At 39.8% G+C, this 14932-nt stretch overlaps 2 protein-coding genes across 4 annotated transcripts; both read right to left on the reverse strand.

Moving 5' to 3' along the window:
• Nucleotides 1-473: 473 nt before the first annotated feature.
• Nucleotides 474-2111, reverse strand: LOC147314421 (uncharacterized). Its single transcript, XM_086260200.1, has one exon. The coding sequence runs from the start codon at nucleotides 2109-2111 to the stop codon at nucleotides 474-476; it is 1638 nt and encodes a 545-aa protein (XP_086116326.1).
• A 9014-nt stretch (nucleotides 2112-11125) lies between these two features.
• On the reverse strand, nucleotides 11126-14722 carry LOC147314422 (lithostathine-like). 3 transcript variants are annotated; one of them, XM_086262808.1, is made up of 9 exons: nucleotides 14677-14722; nucleotides 14136-14176; nucleotides 13777-13819; nucleotides 13378-13458; nucleotides 12914-13019; nucleotides 12697-12800; nucleotides 12229-12594; nucleotides 12108-12155; nucleotides 11126-11995 (listed from the first exon to the last, which is right to left on the reverse strand). In XM_086262808.1, the coding sequence occupies exons 1-9, from the start codon at nucleotides 14678-14680 to the stop codon at nucleotides 11943-11945; spliced, it is 846 nt and encodes a 281-aa protein (XP_086118934.1). In that variant the 5' UTR covers nucleotides 14681-14722; the 3' UTR covers nucleotides 11126-11942. The 3 variants fall into 3 exon arrangements, with proteins under 3 accessions (XP_086118934.1, XP_086118932.1, XP_086118933.1); XM_086262806.1 differs by having other exon boundaries at nucleotides 11127-11995; nucleotides 13237-13458; XM_086262807.1 differs by lacking the exon at nucleotides 14677-14722 and having other exon boundaries at nucleotides 11127-11995; nucleotides 13237-13458; nucleotides 13777-13836; nucleotides 14136-14670.
• Between the last annotated feature and the right edge of the window lie 210 nt (nucleotides 14723-14932).

The raw sequence follows: 14932 nt of genomic DNA on the forward strand, positions 1-14932 counted from the left end.
GTGGAAAGGATCTCGCGGAGGGGAATAGACGGCCAGGCTCATTATCCAGGGTTTCCATAGCTGATAATGTCTCAGAATGCCTCCTTCCACTAGCCTCCCCCAGTAGATTTCGGCAGTGGGTTGTTCAGAGTTCTGGACTAGATATTGAGTCTTTGAAGGTGATCCCAGTTTCACAAGCAGGTCCCTGCCCATGAGATTTTCCAGGCACCTGTGAGGACACCACATATTGGTGCTTCAAAGTCTGTTTTCCCAGCTGTGTCAATGCTGGATTTGTCAATGGCAGTGTCATTGGAATCCCGGCAAAAGCCTACCACATTAACTGTGTGACAGGAGAGTGTTGCACTGTCTGGTGTGTCTTTCAATGTTGAGTATATTGCTCCAGTATCCACCAGGAAGGGCAATTCAGTGCCTTCCACGGTCATCGACAGCATGGGTTCTGCCGTTCCCACCCTGTTCGGTTTCTCCGGGCTCCGTCAGTATTGCTCCCCCTCCCAGCCCCAGTCGGCTACTGGGTACTGGGGGGCTGGTGCTGCATTCGGGTTTGGAGCTTGATGTGCTCCCCTGTAAGCAGCTCTTTGTCTTGGGCCTCCTCGTGCCTGAGATTGATAGCCTCGCCCCTGATAGTTCTGCGGCGGTTCAGGGCAATCTCGGGCCCAGTGTCCTTCTGCTCCACATCTCAGACACGCAGTCCAAGACACTCTGCCAGGATTCCCCGGATTCCGAGCCCTTTGTCCTCCCCTCACGGATCCACCACGCCCTCTCTGCGGTCCACCGGTCCCCCAATTCCCTACTGGTTGACGCTGCCCTGGTGCATTGGCGGGCCAACGGTCATCAGGGTAGAGACCCGGATCCTGATCTGGCCAGTCAGGCACAGGATCGGGCTGAGGCCTTGCCACCATTATTTTCCTTGCGCTCTCTTTATCCTCTTTCTTTCTGTCTCCTGCTTTGTTTTTTGCTTCTGCCAGCTGCAACTTGACCAGCCACGCCTGGGCTTCCTCCAACTCTTTCTTTTGTTTGTTTGCCAAATCCTGTTCCCGCTGAAGTCTGTGGGTCACATGTCTGTCCCACTGCACCGAGTCTGCAACGGCAAAATCTGGGTTCTTTTCCAAGTCAACTGCAACCTGATTGGGCAGCCCTGCCAGCACTGCCGAACGAAACCACGCTCTACTTTCACCCTCCTTCCCCGGATGTATTCCTGTTCCTAACAACCATTGTTCCTTTGCTTTAGCTAAACACTCTCTGGGTGTGTTTTTGGGATCCCAAATAATTTTTGGAATGGCTCCAGAGTTAGGAGTTGGGTCCTTCTCCCGGACTGCATCTGCTAAGTCATTCTGCACCTCATGATATTTCAGGTCATTTGCATATCTAGTTGTTTGAGCTATCTGCTCTACATCTGCTAACCCACCACCCAGCATACAACGTCCGGCCAAAGCGCGAAAATCGCCCAGCGCTAATTCTTCTCCTTCCCAATGTTCTCCCTTGGTTATTGGTGGAAGTTGTTTAACCAATGCTTCCAAATCTCTCACCTTATAGGCGCGATAAACTGGTTCGTTCTTTGGACCTGCTATTAGAGGCAGACTTAAACCAGGGTCAGGAGCTCCTTGTTCAAAACTCACTTTTCTACTCTTTGAGCTCTTAAATATGGGCCGTCTCTGTGCTTGGTCTCTCTTCACACTTCTTTTCCTCAAAATTAGGCTTGTACTTGGTTGAGGTTCAGCTCCTCCATCTTCGTCCTCCTTATCATCCTCTTCTTCTGATGACGTCGCACGGTCTTCATTCTCCTCTTCTGGCCCTCCCTGCATTACTCTCTGCTTTATAACCTCCAATGCCGTTAATGCCTCTATGGACGCACGTAGGGCCTCATGCATTTGTCCATACACTTCTCCTTCAGTTTTTAACACCAAGCTCAGAGGTATTTTATCACCCAGCCCTTTCTGTTGGGATATAATAGGTTTACTTACCTCAACCTCCATCGCTTGGCACTCTTTCTCTGCTGATTTTAATGCTCCAGGTGAAGCCAAACGAATAGCTTTCTTAAGCTGTTCAAGCTGATCCTTCAGAGGTTTGCATCCCCTTTTCCCACTAGGTGTCGCACCCGAGCTGTCAGCCATTCTCTGAAACACAGATTTACCTCTTCCAATGGCGTTGGTCGACTCCACCTTCTTGGTCTAGGTCACCCAGACACGCTTAACTTTCAGTTTCAGTCTTCATCTCGCTGTTCTCGCAACCACTGGCTCCTCTTCCCCTGCTCGGTGATACACAAAGTTTAACCCAGCACTTTAGACGCTGCCCTCGCGTTCTCAAGCGTTGACACTCAATCAAAATTATTCGCCCTCAAAGTGTTAATATATGACACCAGCAACCCTTATGCGCAACGCGCTCACCTCCGTATACTTACCTCTCCAATAGTTCCTCGGATTAGTGTTTTTTCATTTATTTTAAACCCATTAACGGCACTGCGCGTCCCTTATATACTTTACAGCAACACACCCTCAAGGGTCCCTCAACTTGTCCCGTACTAATAAGTCTAAAACCAAGAAATCACCTTTATGACATTATGTCAAAGCTTTCTCCATGTTGCACAGCCTGCCACAGGTTTAACAAAAAAATCGCTGCCCGAGAAGGCTCCCACATATCAAGGTGGTCGTTTTCACAAACTTCCAGCAGACCCTCAAATAAACAAAAACAACGACCCAGGCAGGCTTCCAGTTCAGCCTCCTCAATTTCTATGCACACTGAAAACTCATGGGGAGATTCTTCTGTCTCCCCGTGTCCTACACAATTCACCTCCAAATGATCCCCTACAATTGAAATTTCAGTGTGGAATGACGCAGAGATTAACATTTCCTTATTTATTCACTATATGTAACCTGAATTTTCTCTCTCTCTTCAAATAACAAAGGTTATCTTTACAATTTGTTATTGAACTACTAATTAAGTTGCTTTTTATAGTGTCAGTGATAAACTGCCCCTAAAAAGTCCACTTTATTGCGTGCTCATTGAGTTACTCCTATCAAAGCTATTTAACAAGTTCAATTTACACATACTCATTAATCTGTCACGCTTATTAGTGGCTCATGGTTGCTTAAAGCCTATGTCTGACTTGACCACAGAGTTAGAGCATCATTCAATCCTCTCAGGATGACCACTCCACTTACTCTGCATCCAGTCAGCTCATGTATTAACAACCCTTGCAGACTGTAACCCTTTTATTTTTTGTTTATGCCTTCAAATCCACCTTAAATCTTCTTTACCTAAACGTTGGTTTTAAACAAAAACAATTCTTATATTCTATTTTAAAACGCTGTCACCATTCATATATTTACAATGTTGTTATTTACTAAGCCAGCATTTTAATTGCAGACATTTATCCACATTTGCAAACAATAGTTATAGAGCTGAATGACACACAAAACCGAAAGCATAGTCCTCTCATGCGCTCTGCATCAGCTGCCTCATTTGCATGCACACACACTCTTCATCTAAGAATAGCAGCAGGCAGTCAGTGCATTGCTGACTCGACCCACAGAGATCTTTTTTTAATACAGAGACGTCTTATATTTACAACTGCACAGATTTTAAACCTTTTAACACCTATCAAATTTCGACAAATTTAACATAACCGTTTTTTGCGATCAATTAACCAGTATCAAGACTTTAACTGTTTCTGGCCTCATTTCTAAAATCCCTAACTCAATTTAAAAGCGTCAACCAACCCAAACTTTTTGAAGATTTAGGTTAAAGTTACACGCCCGAAATCCACTTCTGCTGGCCAAAAAAGCGCAGATACCGTTGCAAACGGTAAGGAGACTCTAACTCCTAGTTATTCTGGAGTGCCCCAAGCTCCACAGTGACCAACTGACTATCCCTCTTCGAGGACAATGCATAAGCGTCCTTTGCATTGGCAAGCGTTACCTCTGAGCACTGCGCTTCCTAGCAGACTCGAACTGCCGTTCTAGAATAATTTATAATACTTTGAAACAACAATCAACACCCGAAACAAGTGTATAACTGAAGCAGGTGCAACCTAGTGGTCAAATGGAGACTCCAACTCACAAAATGACCGCTCAGGTCCACTCTTATGACCAAATTTGGACTCTAACCAACACAATAACCAATTCCCTACCAAACTACTTGAGACTCTAACTCAATTTCTTTGGGACTTCAACCCAGTATTTAAACTTTTCTTATCAGACTCTAACTGCTTTAGCAGACCTTACTGCTTTAGCAGACTTTACTGCTTTCATTTCTTCTTAGCAGAACTCTAACTGCTTCAACTCATGAGATTTTCATCAAAATCAAAACAGACATCCACCAGTAACTTCAGTGAGTAGACTTAAATTTTATCATGTCCAATTTGGCACACTTTGGAAATAATTCAACAGGTAGTGCCTTACCTTTTGGATAAGCCGGCTTATGCCCACTCACTTAGACCACTGGAATTCATGTCTGCCCGTCAGACCACCCAAGACCCCGGATTTCTCCGTCCAAACCTCCAACTCTCCCTCCTCAATAACCGGACGAAGCCCCCAAATGTTAAGATTCAATATTGAGGAAGGGTACAAGAGGTGATCGAAGAATAACCACACCGATCCGGCCGGGTGAAGTCAAACGATGATTTTAATGAATACACGCGTGGGAAGACAACTCTGTACGCAGACAGCCAGTAGTCCTCGACTTAATCAAAGCATGAACAGATATTTTATAGCATCAGGGTTTATTTACTGACGCCCCTTCATACGTCACAGACACATTTTATACATAGATCAGATCAACATCATCCTGACTTTTCACCTAGAAAATCATCTTCTATTTTCATGGCTAGCCCTTCCTGTCTACCTTTCAGTTCTTGTCTTGTTCCTCTTTCTTGCCGAGACACCAAGAAACGGTTCCTCTTTTACCAAGACAATTTTGCAGTTACAGCCAAACATAACTAACCTCTCCTCTAAATAAATCTAATTTAAAGTGTGTGTGTGTGTGTGTGTGTGTGTGCTGACCTCACATGCTCTTTGTGTCACCTCTTCACCTACTGTCTGTGTCTCGTCCTCAAATGCTCTTTCTTAATTCACCTGTTGCACTTCTGACCTTTTACCAGACCAGAAGCTCACTGAGACTATGTGTATGTCTTCTACTAAATAAATGTTTTAATCAAGAACCTCTACTAAAACCTTAATATAAAATGATCTGATATATAAGTGTTTTGTAAGCATGTATTGCAATTCCTTCTCTGGCTCCAAGTCACTTGCACAATAGATTGTCCGAACATCGCGCCGAACAAAGCTTCCGACCCCCAATTAATTGACCGAGCTCCAACTCTTTAATAAGCACAGATATGCATTGTGTATAAAATAGTCATAGCTGCTTAAGGCCTTCTTAAAGCTATCTGTTACATTGTTAAAGCCTCGTCTTAGCCTGCGGCTCAAAATAACTTCCTGCTTCTTTCTGCATACAACTTCCTGTCAGCCTGCAACTCAGTCTTTCTGAAAGAGACACTGTTTAAACCTTGGAATGCAATATCCATGCTGCAGATTATATTATTAATGCAATGACAATTATTTGACAATAGCAGTAAAATAATTTCCCTCCTCGACAACAGCCAGAGAGATTAGGCACTGTGTTTGTGTTTTTGCATGTTTTTGTTTCTTTGCTGGTAAAAACATTTCCACACACATGGAAGTAAATGAGGGCCATGGTTTATCTGACTCTTCTTATAATGGATGTACTTTTTGACATGTTGACATGAAGAAAGAACAAACTTGCGAGATCCCAGCGTAAGACATGGAAACATGTACATAGTGCTTCCTGCTGCAGGACTGACCCCCAACGTCACAGCCACAGGTGTCAAACCTGCTCTTTGATTAATCAATCAATCAATCAATCTTTATTTATAAAGCAGTTTTCATACAAAACTGTAGCACAACGTGCTTTACAAGGTTAAAAGCAGCCCACCCCACCCTCCAACTCACTCCCCACACTCTCATTAACATGAACGATCATGGATACACACACACATATCCCCCCCCCCCCCCCCCCCCCCCCCCCCACACACACACACACACACACACACTTAAAGACTAAAATTGGGCTGGGGACACATGAGCCAGGTGAGGAAACTCTATCACAGGGAGCCGTCTGCACCGGGAGCCGGTCACAGACCACAGCCTCCATGCTGGGCACACAGCAGGAGGGAGGCAGAGAAGCCCCCCAGCCAGGCTGAGAAGACCCACAGAGCCCCAGCAGACATGGTCGATCACAGCCCCGGTGCAGAGAGCCCCCTCCGAGGAAACACTGGAGATATGACCCAATAAGGATATATACAGGATAAAAAGATAAAATAAATAAGAATGGGATACAATATAAATACAAATAGAGTAAGAAGATAAAAAAATGAATAAGAATAAAATCAATAAATATTAGGTAAAACCTAAATTAATAATATAAATAGAACAGGATAGAATAAATAAGCATAAAATAAATAAACGTTAGGTGAAAGCTAAATTAAAAAGGTGGGTCTTGAGCCTGTTCTTAAAAACATGTACGTTCTCTGCGGCCCTGAGCTCCTCCGGCAGGCTGTTCCACAGATGAGGACCATACCACTGAAAAGCTGCCTCTCCGTGAGTATGTGTCCTGACTTTAGGAACAATCAAAAGGCCAGTACCAGAGGACCTCAAGGTCCGCGAGGGTTCATATGGTAAAAGCAAATGTGAGAGATAAGAAGGCCCAAGACCATTAAGACATTTAAAAACCAATAAAAGAACTTTAAAATCGATCCTGAAACACACGGGGAGCCAATGCAGCGATTCTAAAAACCGGTGTAATGTGGGCCCGCCCTCTGGTCTTCGTCAGCACACAAGCTGCAGAGTTTTGTAAAAGTTGTAAAGGTGAAATATTCATTTTGGGGAGACCAAAGAGCAGGGCATTACAGTAATCAATGCGACTGGTAATAAAAGCATGCATCAACATCTCCGTGTTGGCCCGAGAGAGAATAGGAGGGACTCTGGCTATATGTTTTAGATGATAAAATCCAATTTTGGTTACATGTTTAATATGTGGGATAAAACCAAGCTCAGAGTCAAAAATAACACCCAGGGTTTGTTTTTTTTTAGGCTTAACAGCTTTAAATCATTTGGTTAAAAAAGTATCAGCCCTCTGAGATGTCACTAGTTCCTGCCTAACTGGCTTAAGGGGTATTTCAGCAGACACATCTGGGTTACACAAAGTTCAACAACTTCAAATGAAATGGAGGTTTAATTTGAGGCTGAAGGTTAAACTGGCCTTAAAACTTTATTTTTTTAACATTTATTTTTAAGCTATGTTTTTCCAGACATCTTTTTGACGTACTATATTTTTTTTATGTTGACAACAGGAAATTTCATATTAAAATTAAATTATCTGGCTTCCCCTCTTTCCTGAAAAAAACAAATTCCTGTGTCTGTGTAGCTAATGCAAATATGAATACAGAGACTGTATTGTGAGATAACATGAAAGTTGTTTTTTCAGTCGAATAGAATGCAAATATGTGCTTTTCACTTTTTTAAGAATAGCATGCAAGTTCAACATATCAGGACATAATAAATCATCTGATCAGTTTTAAACTAAGTAAATACAGCCTAAAATGATAAACAACATATGGGATATTACTCTGTGTTATTATTTATTTTATAAAAACTAAACCAAAATGCAGAAGAAAACTAGGTACACTAGGTGCACTGTTACTGCCTCCATAGGAATTAACAGAGTAAGAAGCAGCCAGGTTCTGCTATTTAATGCACTTGATTACAGCCAGTTTCTTTTCTGATCATCAGATGATCTTAGGGAACATGTTGTTGCTGCTTGTCAGTCTGTGAATGGTTATAAAACCATTTTCAAACAATTTGAAGTCAGTTTTTCTACCGTGAGAAAAAAATATTGACATGTGGAAAGCAAGACCCCAGCCAATCTCTCTAGGAGTGAGAAAGCTGGAATGTGCATACAGGGCTGGACTTGGACAAAAAATCAGCCCGGGCATTTTGACTAGAGACCGGCCCACCATGGTATTATAGGAAAAACCATAAAGCCTTTGAATGAAAACAAACGCTGTTGTCACAGTGATATAAACTGTCATGTTGGTATATATGTATAAATCTAATAAACTTAAAGTTTGTTATATTGATACATAAACACCATCCTCCCTATGCTGGTATTCTAAACATACAGAAACCCAAAAACTGCTTGGTCAGTTAATCTCCTGAACTATCTACAACACATGGTGGAAACCTGAAATTAAGACAGAGAAGACTAGAGGTGAGACATGATCATTACTGATTACTGATGACAGATTTAGATATATTTTCATAAACTATTCATTTACCACATCAATAAACAGCATGGCAGGACAAAATATTTTTTTTAAACATGGCAACCTTTAAAAAGTGAAAGGTGACAGAAAGACAGGTGAGAAATTTTACACACAGTACTGGTACAGAATCTAGAAAATGTGGGAAAATACTGGCATCATATACAGTACTTATTTCTGAAGAAATTATGATGGGACCCTGAAAAAATTACTATGTACAATAATGGATTTCTATACATTTTACATCAGATGAAAACGTTTGTTGTAAGATTCAGATAATTATTTGTTAAAAGCGAGATATTTTAAATGAGAATAAGAAAGAAAAGTATTTTTTGTGCCCCCTTTTCCCTGTTAATGCCCTACCTGGCCCCCTGGCAAAACTTTGCTAGACCTGCTGTCAGCTATGTAAAAAAGGATCCTGGTGTTATTTGTCTCTCAGAAACAGTTCATAACTTCCCTTCAACTTATTCGTGTCACCTAAAAGGTAAACTTGTTTCTCCATCACCAGTTCAGCTGATGATTCAGTAAGGACATCTCCTGGTTTCATCTTCATGTTTCCCTCTCACCAGATATACAAACCGATATCATGACCAGCAGCTTTTACAGCTGTGGCTCCAGCAAACATCAGCTGATAGTAGACAGTAATATTAAATAAATTCTAACAACAGCTGATCAAGCTTAAACGTGCTGCTGTTGTTAATGCGACCTCTGCTGCTTTCTTCTTTCTGGTGCAAAGTGGGCGATAAAAATAATAAGAGAGAGGGGACCTGGAACAGAAAAGCTGATCAGCTGATCATTGATCAGTTTCATGATTGAAATAACAACAGGAGAGGGGGGGAGAGAATGAGAGAAGAAGATGCAGCTGTGCAGCATAAAGACAGAATAAATCAAGCTTTGTGTCTTTTTCATTGTAGCTGAAGTACGGGACAAATCACGTTCCTTTTCAGCTCAATACCAAACGCGTAATATTTTCTGTGAATACGAGACGATTCTGCCAAGTTATAGTGCACAATCCCTTTTTGGCAGCTTGAAAATGGCATATTATCAGTTTTATTGTTCATGTTCAAGTTATTCAGCAGTTCTAATGGACTGTTTAGGATAATATGGAACATGTAGCCCTTCTGGATGATACCCAACAAGTTTGAAGCAGAAATATTGTTTCAGTCACAAGTTATAGACCACAATCATTTTTGGTAGCCCTAAAATGGCATGTTCTCAGCCGTTATTCTGAACAAACAAGAAAGAGTCATGGTGATACTGGCACAATAGGTCTTTATTGTTTTAACTACTATTCGACAGTCTTATATAAAAAAAAAATATGAACAACGCGAGTAGATATACTAAACCTGTAGGTATTAATTATTCCATCGTGATGCATGCCATTCGTGATGCATGTCATTCGTGACTGCGCTACACACTGAAAGCAACCTTCTGACAAGCGTCATAATTCGGTTACAAGAAACGTTAAAGTTCCATAAATGCATACATTTGACTAACAACAAAGGCATAAATGTGTTTGGGTTTTTTCCCACATTATATCAGTTGCACGGAAGTAGCTGTCAACGCAAGTAATCCGGGCGCTGCAGCTTTAAGCGGCCGCGCGCGCTCCCGCGGACGGCAATCACTTTCTGGCAGACAATCACTTTTTGGCACAACACTATCAGTAACATCAAAGCACCCACCCAGCAGTATAGAAACTCCATCATGCTACCTAGTACGCAGTTAGAGTTATTGTAACTGATTGTAAAAACTCAGCATAACGAAAATAAACTTCACCTAAACTTGGTTTATATCTGACCCAAATAGACTGCAGGTCATAACTTCTCACCTAAAGTTCAGTTCACCTGACACTCGGATCGGCGGCCGCCTCGGGTCTCTGCTCCTCCTGCCAGCCTCCACCACTTGCTAATAATAATAATAATAATAATAATAATAATAATAATAATAATAATAATAATAATAATAATAATAATAATAATGGATACTTTATTGATCCCCATGGGGAAATTACTTGTTTTTCTCTGCATTTGACCCATTCACTCAGTGAAGCAGTGGGCAGCCCACTAAGCAGGCGCCCGGGGAGCAGTGTGTAGGGACGGTACCTTGCTAATGTTACGGAATCTGTGGAAGCTCCGCAATAGCCACCACCAAACGAGTTATACACATCCCCCAGCATCTGGCCAATCCACCAGCTTTCAGTGTTTATACCATTACGAAAAACAAACAAACAAACAAAAACCATCAGCCCATAAAAAACAAAAAATCACCATCGGCCCACCGGGCAGGCCGATGGCCAGTCCAGCTATGCTGAAAGCTGTCATTTCAAACTCACATAACTTTTTTTCTGTCTCTGAGGATTTGTCTTTTGATAACACTGACTGTTGCTGGTCAAGAGTCCAGCAGCTTCTTTTTGGTGATTTGCACATGTGCATTTTGGATGAATACAGTGTGTGATGCAAGCTGCCGTTGGTCTGCTTGCACATCTCTATGAATCTTATGGAAACAGAGCTAGCATTAGAAAATAAACCTAGCTTTAGTAATTTAGTATTGTAGCTGTATTGTAAGTGCTTAAAATGAGTCAATCTTAAACCTATTTAGCAGTAATATTATTACTTTAACGCTGATGCTAAACATTTCTCTGCATAAATAGTTTTTTCTCTTTCACTCATGAACTGAAGAAGCTTCTTGGATGAGAGGTGAAACATCTTCAAGAAACTTAGTCCAGTCGCTTTCTTTCCAAGCTCCTTAGATCATTTTTACTCATACTTTATGCACAATTTCCCAGTAATACAGTTTTATGTGTTTTCAGTAGTGTATTGTTTCTTTTCGGAAAAAAATGGTTCAAAAAAATTCCTCCGCCACTTGTATTTTTCACCTAATAATAAAAAATAATTGTTGATAATAGATGTTTATTCAATTACAGAATAATATTTTGCAATTCATCAGTCAGGAAGGATTGCAGAAAGATATCCATGCAGTGTACATATACATACAGATAGCACAAACGTTATGTACAAAAAATCAAGCACCAGCTCAGGCTCTTTCCATATTCTATGTCACAAACTAGTCTTGGATGCCGGGAATTGGAGTGCCATGACCTCAGCGTCTGACGGCATCACAGTCCACAGAGCACACAATCACTATTTCTTTCCGTTATTGTGGAACTTCTTTTAATGTTTTAAGTAGAAAAATTCAGTTGAATACATACAACATGGAAAGATTAAAGTTTTTCAGTTTGACAGAAAAACAAATAAATTATAAATATCAAACATGTATTAATTTACTTATTTTTAACTAAATATATATTATGTCATACAACAAAAATTACGTTCAAAAAAGATTTACCTTTTACATGCAAACACCATTGAAAAATTCAGCATTTCTATATATTGACCCTCTTATTAATTTTTCTCTAAACATTAAACAGCATTATACAATATGTATATTCTATATGTATGCAATTCTCCAGCTGTCTCATGTTTTCCACAATCACAAGAGATCTTTGGTATTTTATTATTTATAGGGGCAGCGGCCAACACAGAGGGTCCCAGACCTCCATGTACCCCTGGCACCCACTCTCACCTCAACTGGGGATATTGAGACATTCTCAGCAATCATTCTCGGGAGAGCTGTGGTGTATATCATGGTCCATGCAAATCTCTGTAGCCCAAAATATAAAACAATCCTTATATAGATTAAAAGAATGCAAAACAAAATGAGGAGGAAAATTGTGCTTCCAAACTGCAAACATTTAAACTTTCAGTTAATATACCTGCATGCAGTGTAGTCACATGATTATGGCAGGGTATTTCATTCGAACCTGGAAAAGAAGAGAAAAAATAATAATACCAATCTGCTTCTTGTGTCTAACTGCAAAATGAAGAGCAACTTACTTTTACAGATGAAAGGCAATTTGGCGTGACAGTTGTCATTCATCCACTTGATTTCTTTTGTCTCATTAACCAAGATTATCTTTCCACAGTTGTAGTTTAAGGAGTTGAGAGGATAGCTGTTTTTCCACTGATTATACTCTACTTTAGACCCTGAAATCCACTTCCACTCAGGATTCTTGCCAAAAATTGACCGTTCTAGGCCAATCCACACCCCATTCTTTAAGTCTTTTGTATATTTCCACAGACCCTTTAATTTATCATTATCTGTCTGGTTGGTAATTTCAACTACAGAGGAATCCCCTCTCTGGCAGTGCTCCATCGCATCAATCCAACTTTTTGCTTCCTGGTAGATATTCAAATTTGTACCTGGACACAAAAATGCAAAATCATATATTTTACATACACATAAGATTTCATATTTTCTTTCTTAAAGCAGCCTAAGCATTTATTGTGTTAAATAAAACTTACTGTTATCATTATCAGCACATAGACTAACATTGTTTTGAGCACATTTAAATTTAATCTGTACTTTTTTATTATTCTGTGGAGGTGAGAATGGCAAACAGATTTTTCTGTGGAAGAAAAAAATGTACAGCTGGTGATGAAAAAGCATGCATCACAAGCAATTCTTAAAAATAATACTGCAGCAATGTTTAATAACTGAGTACAACTAAGACATATTTACTGTTGTGCAGTGTTGATAAACTGGTTGTTGACAAAGATTTGCACTGGTTTGGAGCTGGAGCTTCCCTCGCAGTTATCTTTAGCATCACAAGCCAGGTTAATGCTTCCTGATACAAACAAAATGTAAAAATCAACCAGTTAAAGTATAGATGTATTTAAAATCTTTAAACATTCCTCTGTTTCCCACACTCACTGGATACTTTTCCTAATGTAAATATATATTATGTGTTATGTGAACAGTTCGCATATCTCGCTTAATATCTTACACGAAGGCAAATTATTTTGTAGAGAAAATATCAGACTGTTCTGGTTTGAAGTACTTACCATCTCCCGCCTTCAGACACAAATGGACACATTTATTGTTTTTGTATTTAATATCAAGGCACATCTCAGAGCTATTTAGCATACACTGATCCAATGCTTCAGACATGATTTCCAGGTGGTCAATCTTCCAAGCATAATTACCAGCTGTTAAACGTTCTATTTTTTTATGTTCGCCTTTGCACTCTGTACTGGAACCTTGAGCAAAGACTGGTAGGGTTGTTGCTGTAACAAAAAAACATCACAAGATTACGTCTGGATTTTGCATTTATTTATGTATGTATTATAATTCATTTTAAAGTAAATAAATAAATTAAAATGCTGAGGAAATATGCAGATATGAATAAAATCGCTAATTTACACAGCATTACAAACTTTTAAATGTGTTTTTACATACAATGAGGACCACAAACTAAAGTAAGTCAATTCCATGTTTTGGGCAGGAAGTAACATCAATATCAATGGTGACAAGAAAGGTATTTATTTTATAATTTAGACAAACTCTTAAGATTTCTAGCAATGATAAATCAGTTAAAAACATACCTAAAAGCTGTGACAGAAGAATTGTCAGGGCCATGGCTGGCAACTGAAAAGGAGGGAAAACTGAGAAAGTTTAGGACAAAAATTTTACATAACACCAGATAAGAAGACCGCAAACATATGATAAGCACTTACAGACTAACACACCTTCAGTAATATTAAAGTGTATATATTCAAAGTTAATAATCACATTATTTGTATCATGGTACACCTACTAATATACAGATATCCACCCATCCATTAAACAATGTTATTCTGATAATCTAATTCAAGGTCAGGAGCCTATCACACCCCTCATAGGGTGAGAGGCAGGCCACATGCTGCACAGGTCGCCAGTCTGTTCAGGATTAACACAGACTCACCAGCCGAATAATCATGCATGTCTTTGGACTGTGTGAGGAATCTAGAGTACCCGGAAAGAACACAGAGATTTCTTAGTTATTGCTGAAAGGTGACAGTGCTAAACATCACATCAACATGCTGCCCGAAATACAGACAAACGTCTGGAAATCAACTCAGAGGAAAGTCATTTTCTCTTACTTGATCTGAGAAGTGATCCTTAATAAAATGGCTCAATTACCTCATTTCTTTGCAGCTTGTCTAACATGGCTTGAATACTTTTGAGACATACCTAGACTACTACAATAATGATTCAGTTTTTTTTAAAGACTTCAAGTTGTTCTCTATTTGCCTGTTTATGATACCAAACACATTGCCCAAGTTGAAGGATATTGATTTATAGATTTCTTATGTAAATATCTACCAAGTTTTCACAAGTTTAATTCGTTTGTCTTCATTTGTGACATTGAATAATTTCAATTACACAAAGTAAATCTTGAGAATTTACTTCATACATAATCATTCTGTGCTAAAGACTGCTTATCGCATCTGTCTTGAACTTACCCATTCAGTGAGGACTTGCTGTCAGTCTGCAAAATCTGATAGAAATGAAAGCTGGGATGTGCATGGGAGTCACTTTATGGAGCTTTATGGATTTACCTCATCCCTTATTTGACTACAGAAACACACCCACCAAAACATCGAGAACACACTACAGATATGCAATGTGAATAATTTTTTAAAAGCTAGCAAAATAAGAAAAAGTAATAAAGGCTTAAATGATGGGATCATAGCACTTGGAAAATCTACAAGAAACAGT

The sequence above is a fragment of the Aulonocara sp. 'chitande type north' Nkhata Bay genome, linkage group LG14, assembly GCF_057382095.1.
Source record: "Aulonocara sp. 'chitande type north' Nkhata Bay isolate Kocher_YH1m ecotype deep benthic linkage group LG14, A_spYH_male_GT1.1, whole genome shotgun sequence".
Lineage (NCBI taxonomy): Eukaryota > Metazoa > Chordata > Actinopteri > Cichliformes > Cichlidae > Aulonocara > Aulonocara sp. 'chitande type north' Nkhata Bay.

What these genes read in the sequence shown, in the direction of transcription:
- LOC147314421 (XM_086260200.1), bottom strand. Translation starts at nt 2,111, where the DNA reads ATGGCTGACAGCTCGGGTGCGACACCTAGTGGGAAAAGGGGATGCAAA.
- LOC147314422 (XM_086262806.1), bottom strand. An exon ending in TTTATCAACACTGCACAACA is followed by an intron (nt 12,801 to 12,913) that starts GTAAATATGTCT and finishes TTTCTTCCACAG; the next exon opens with AAAAATCTGTTTGCCATTCT. An exon ending in TGTGACTACACTGCATGCAG is followed by an intron (nt 11,996 to 12,107) that starts GTATATTAACTG and finishes TTTGGGCTACAG; the next exon opens with AGATTTGCATGGACCATGAT.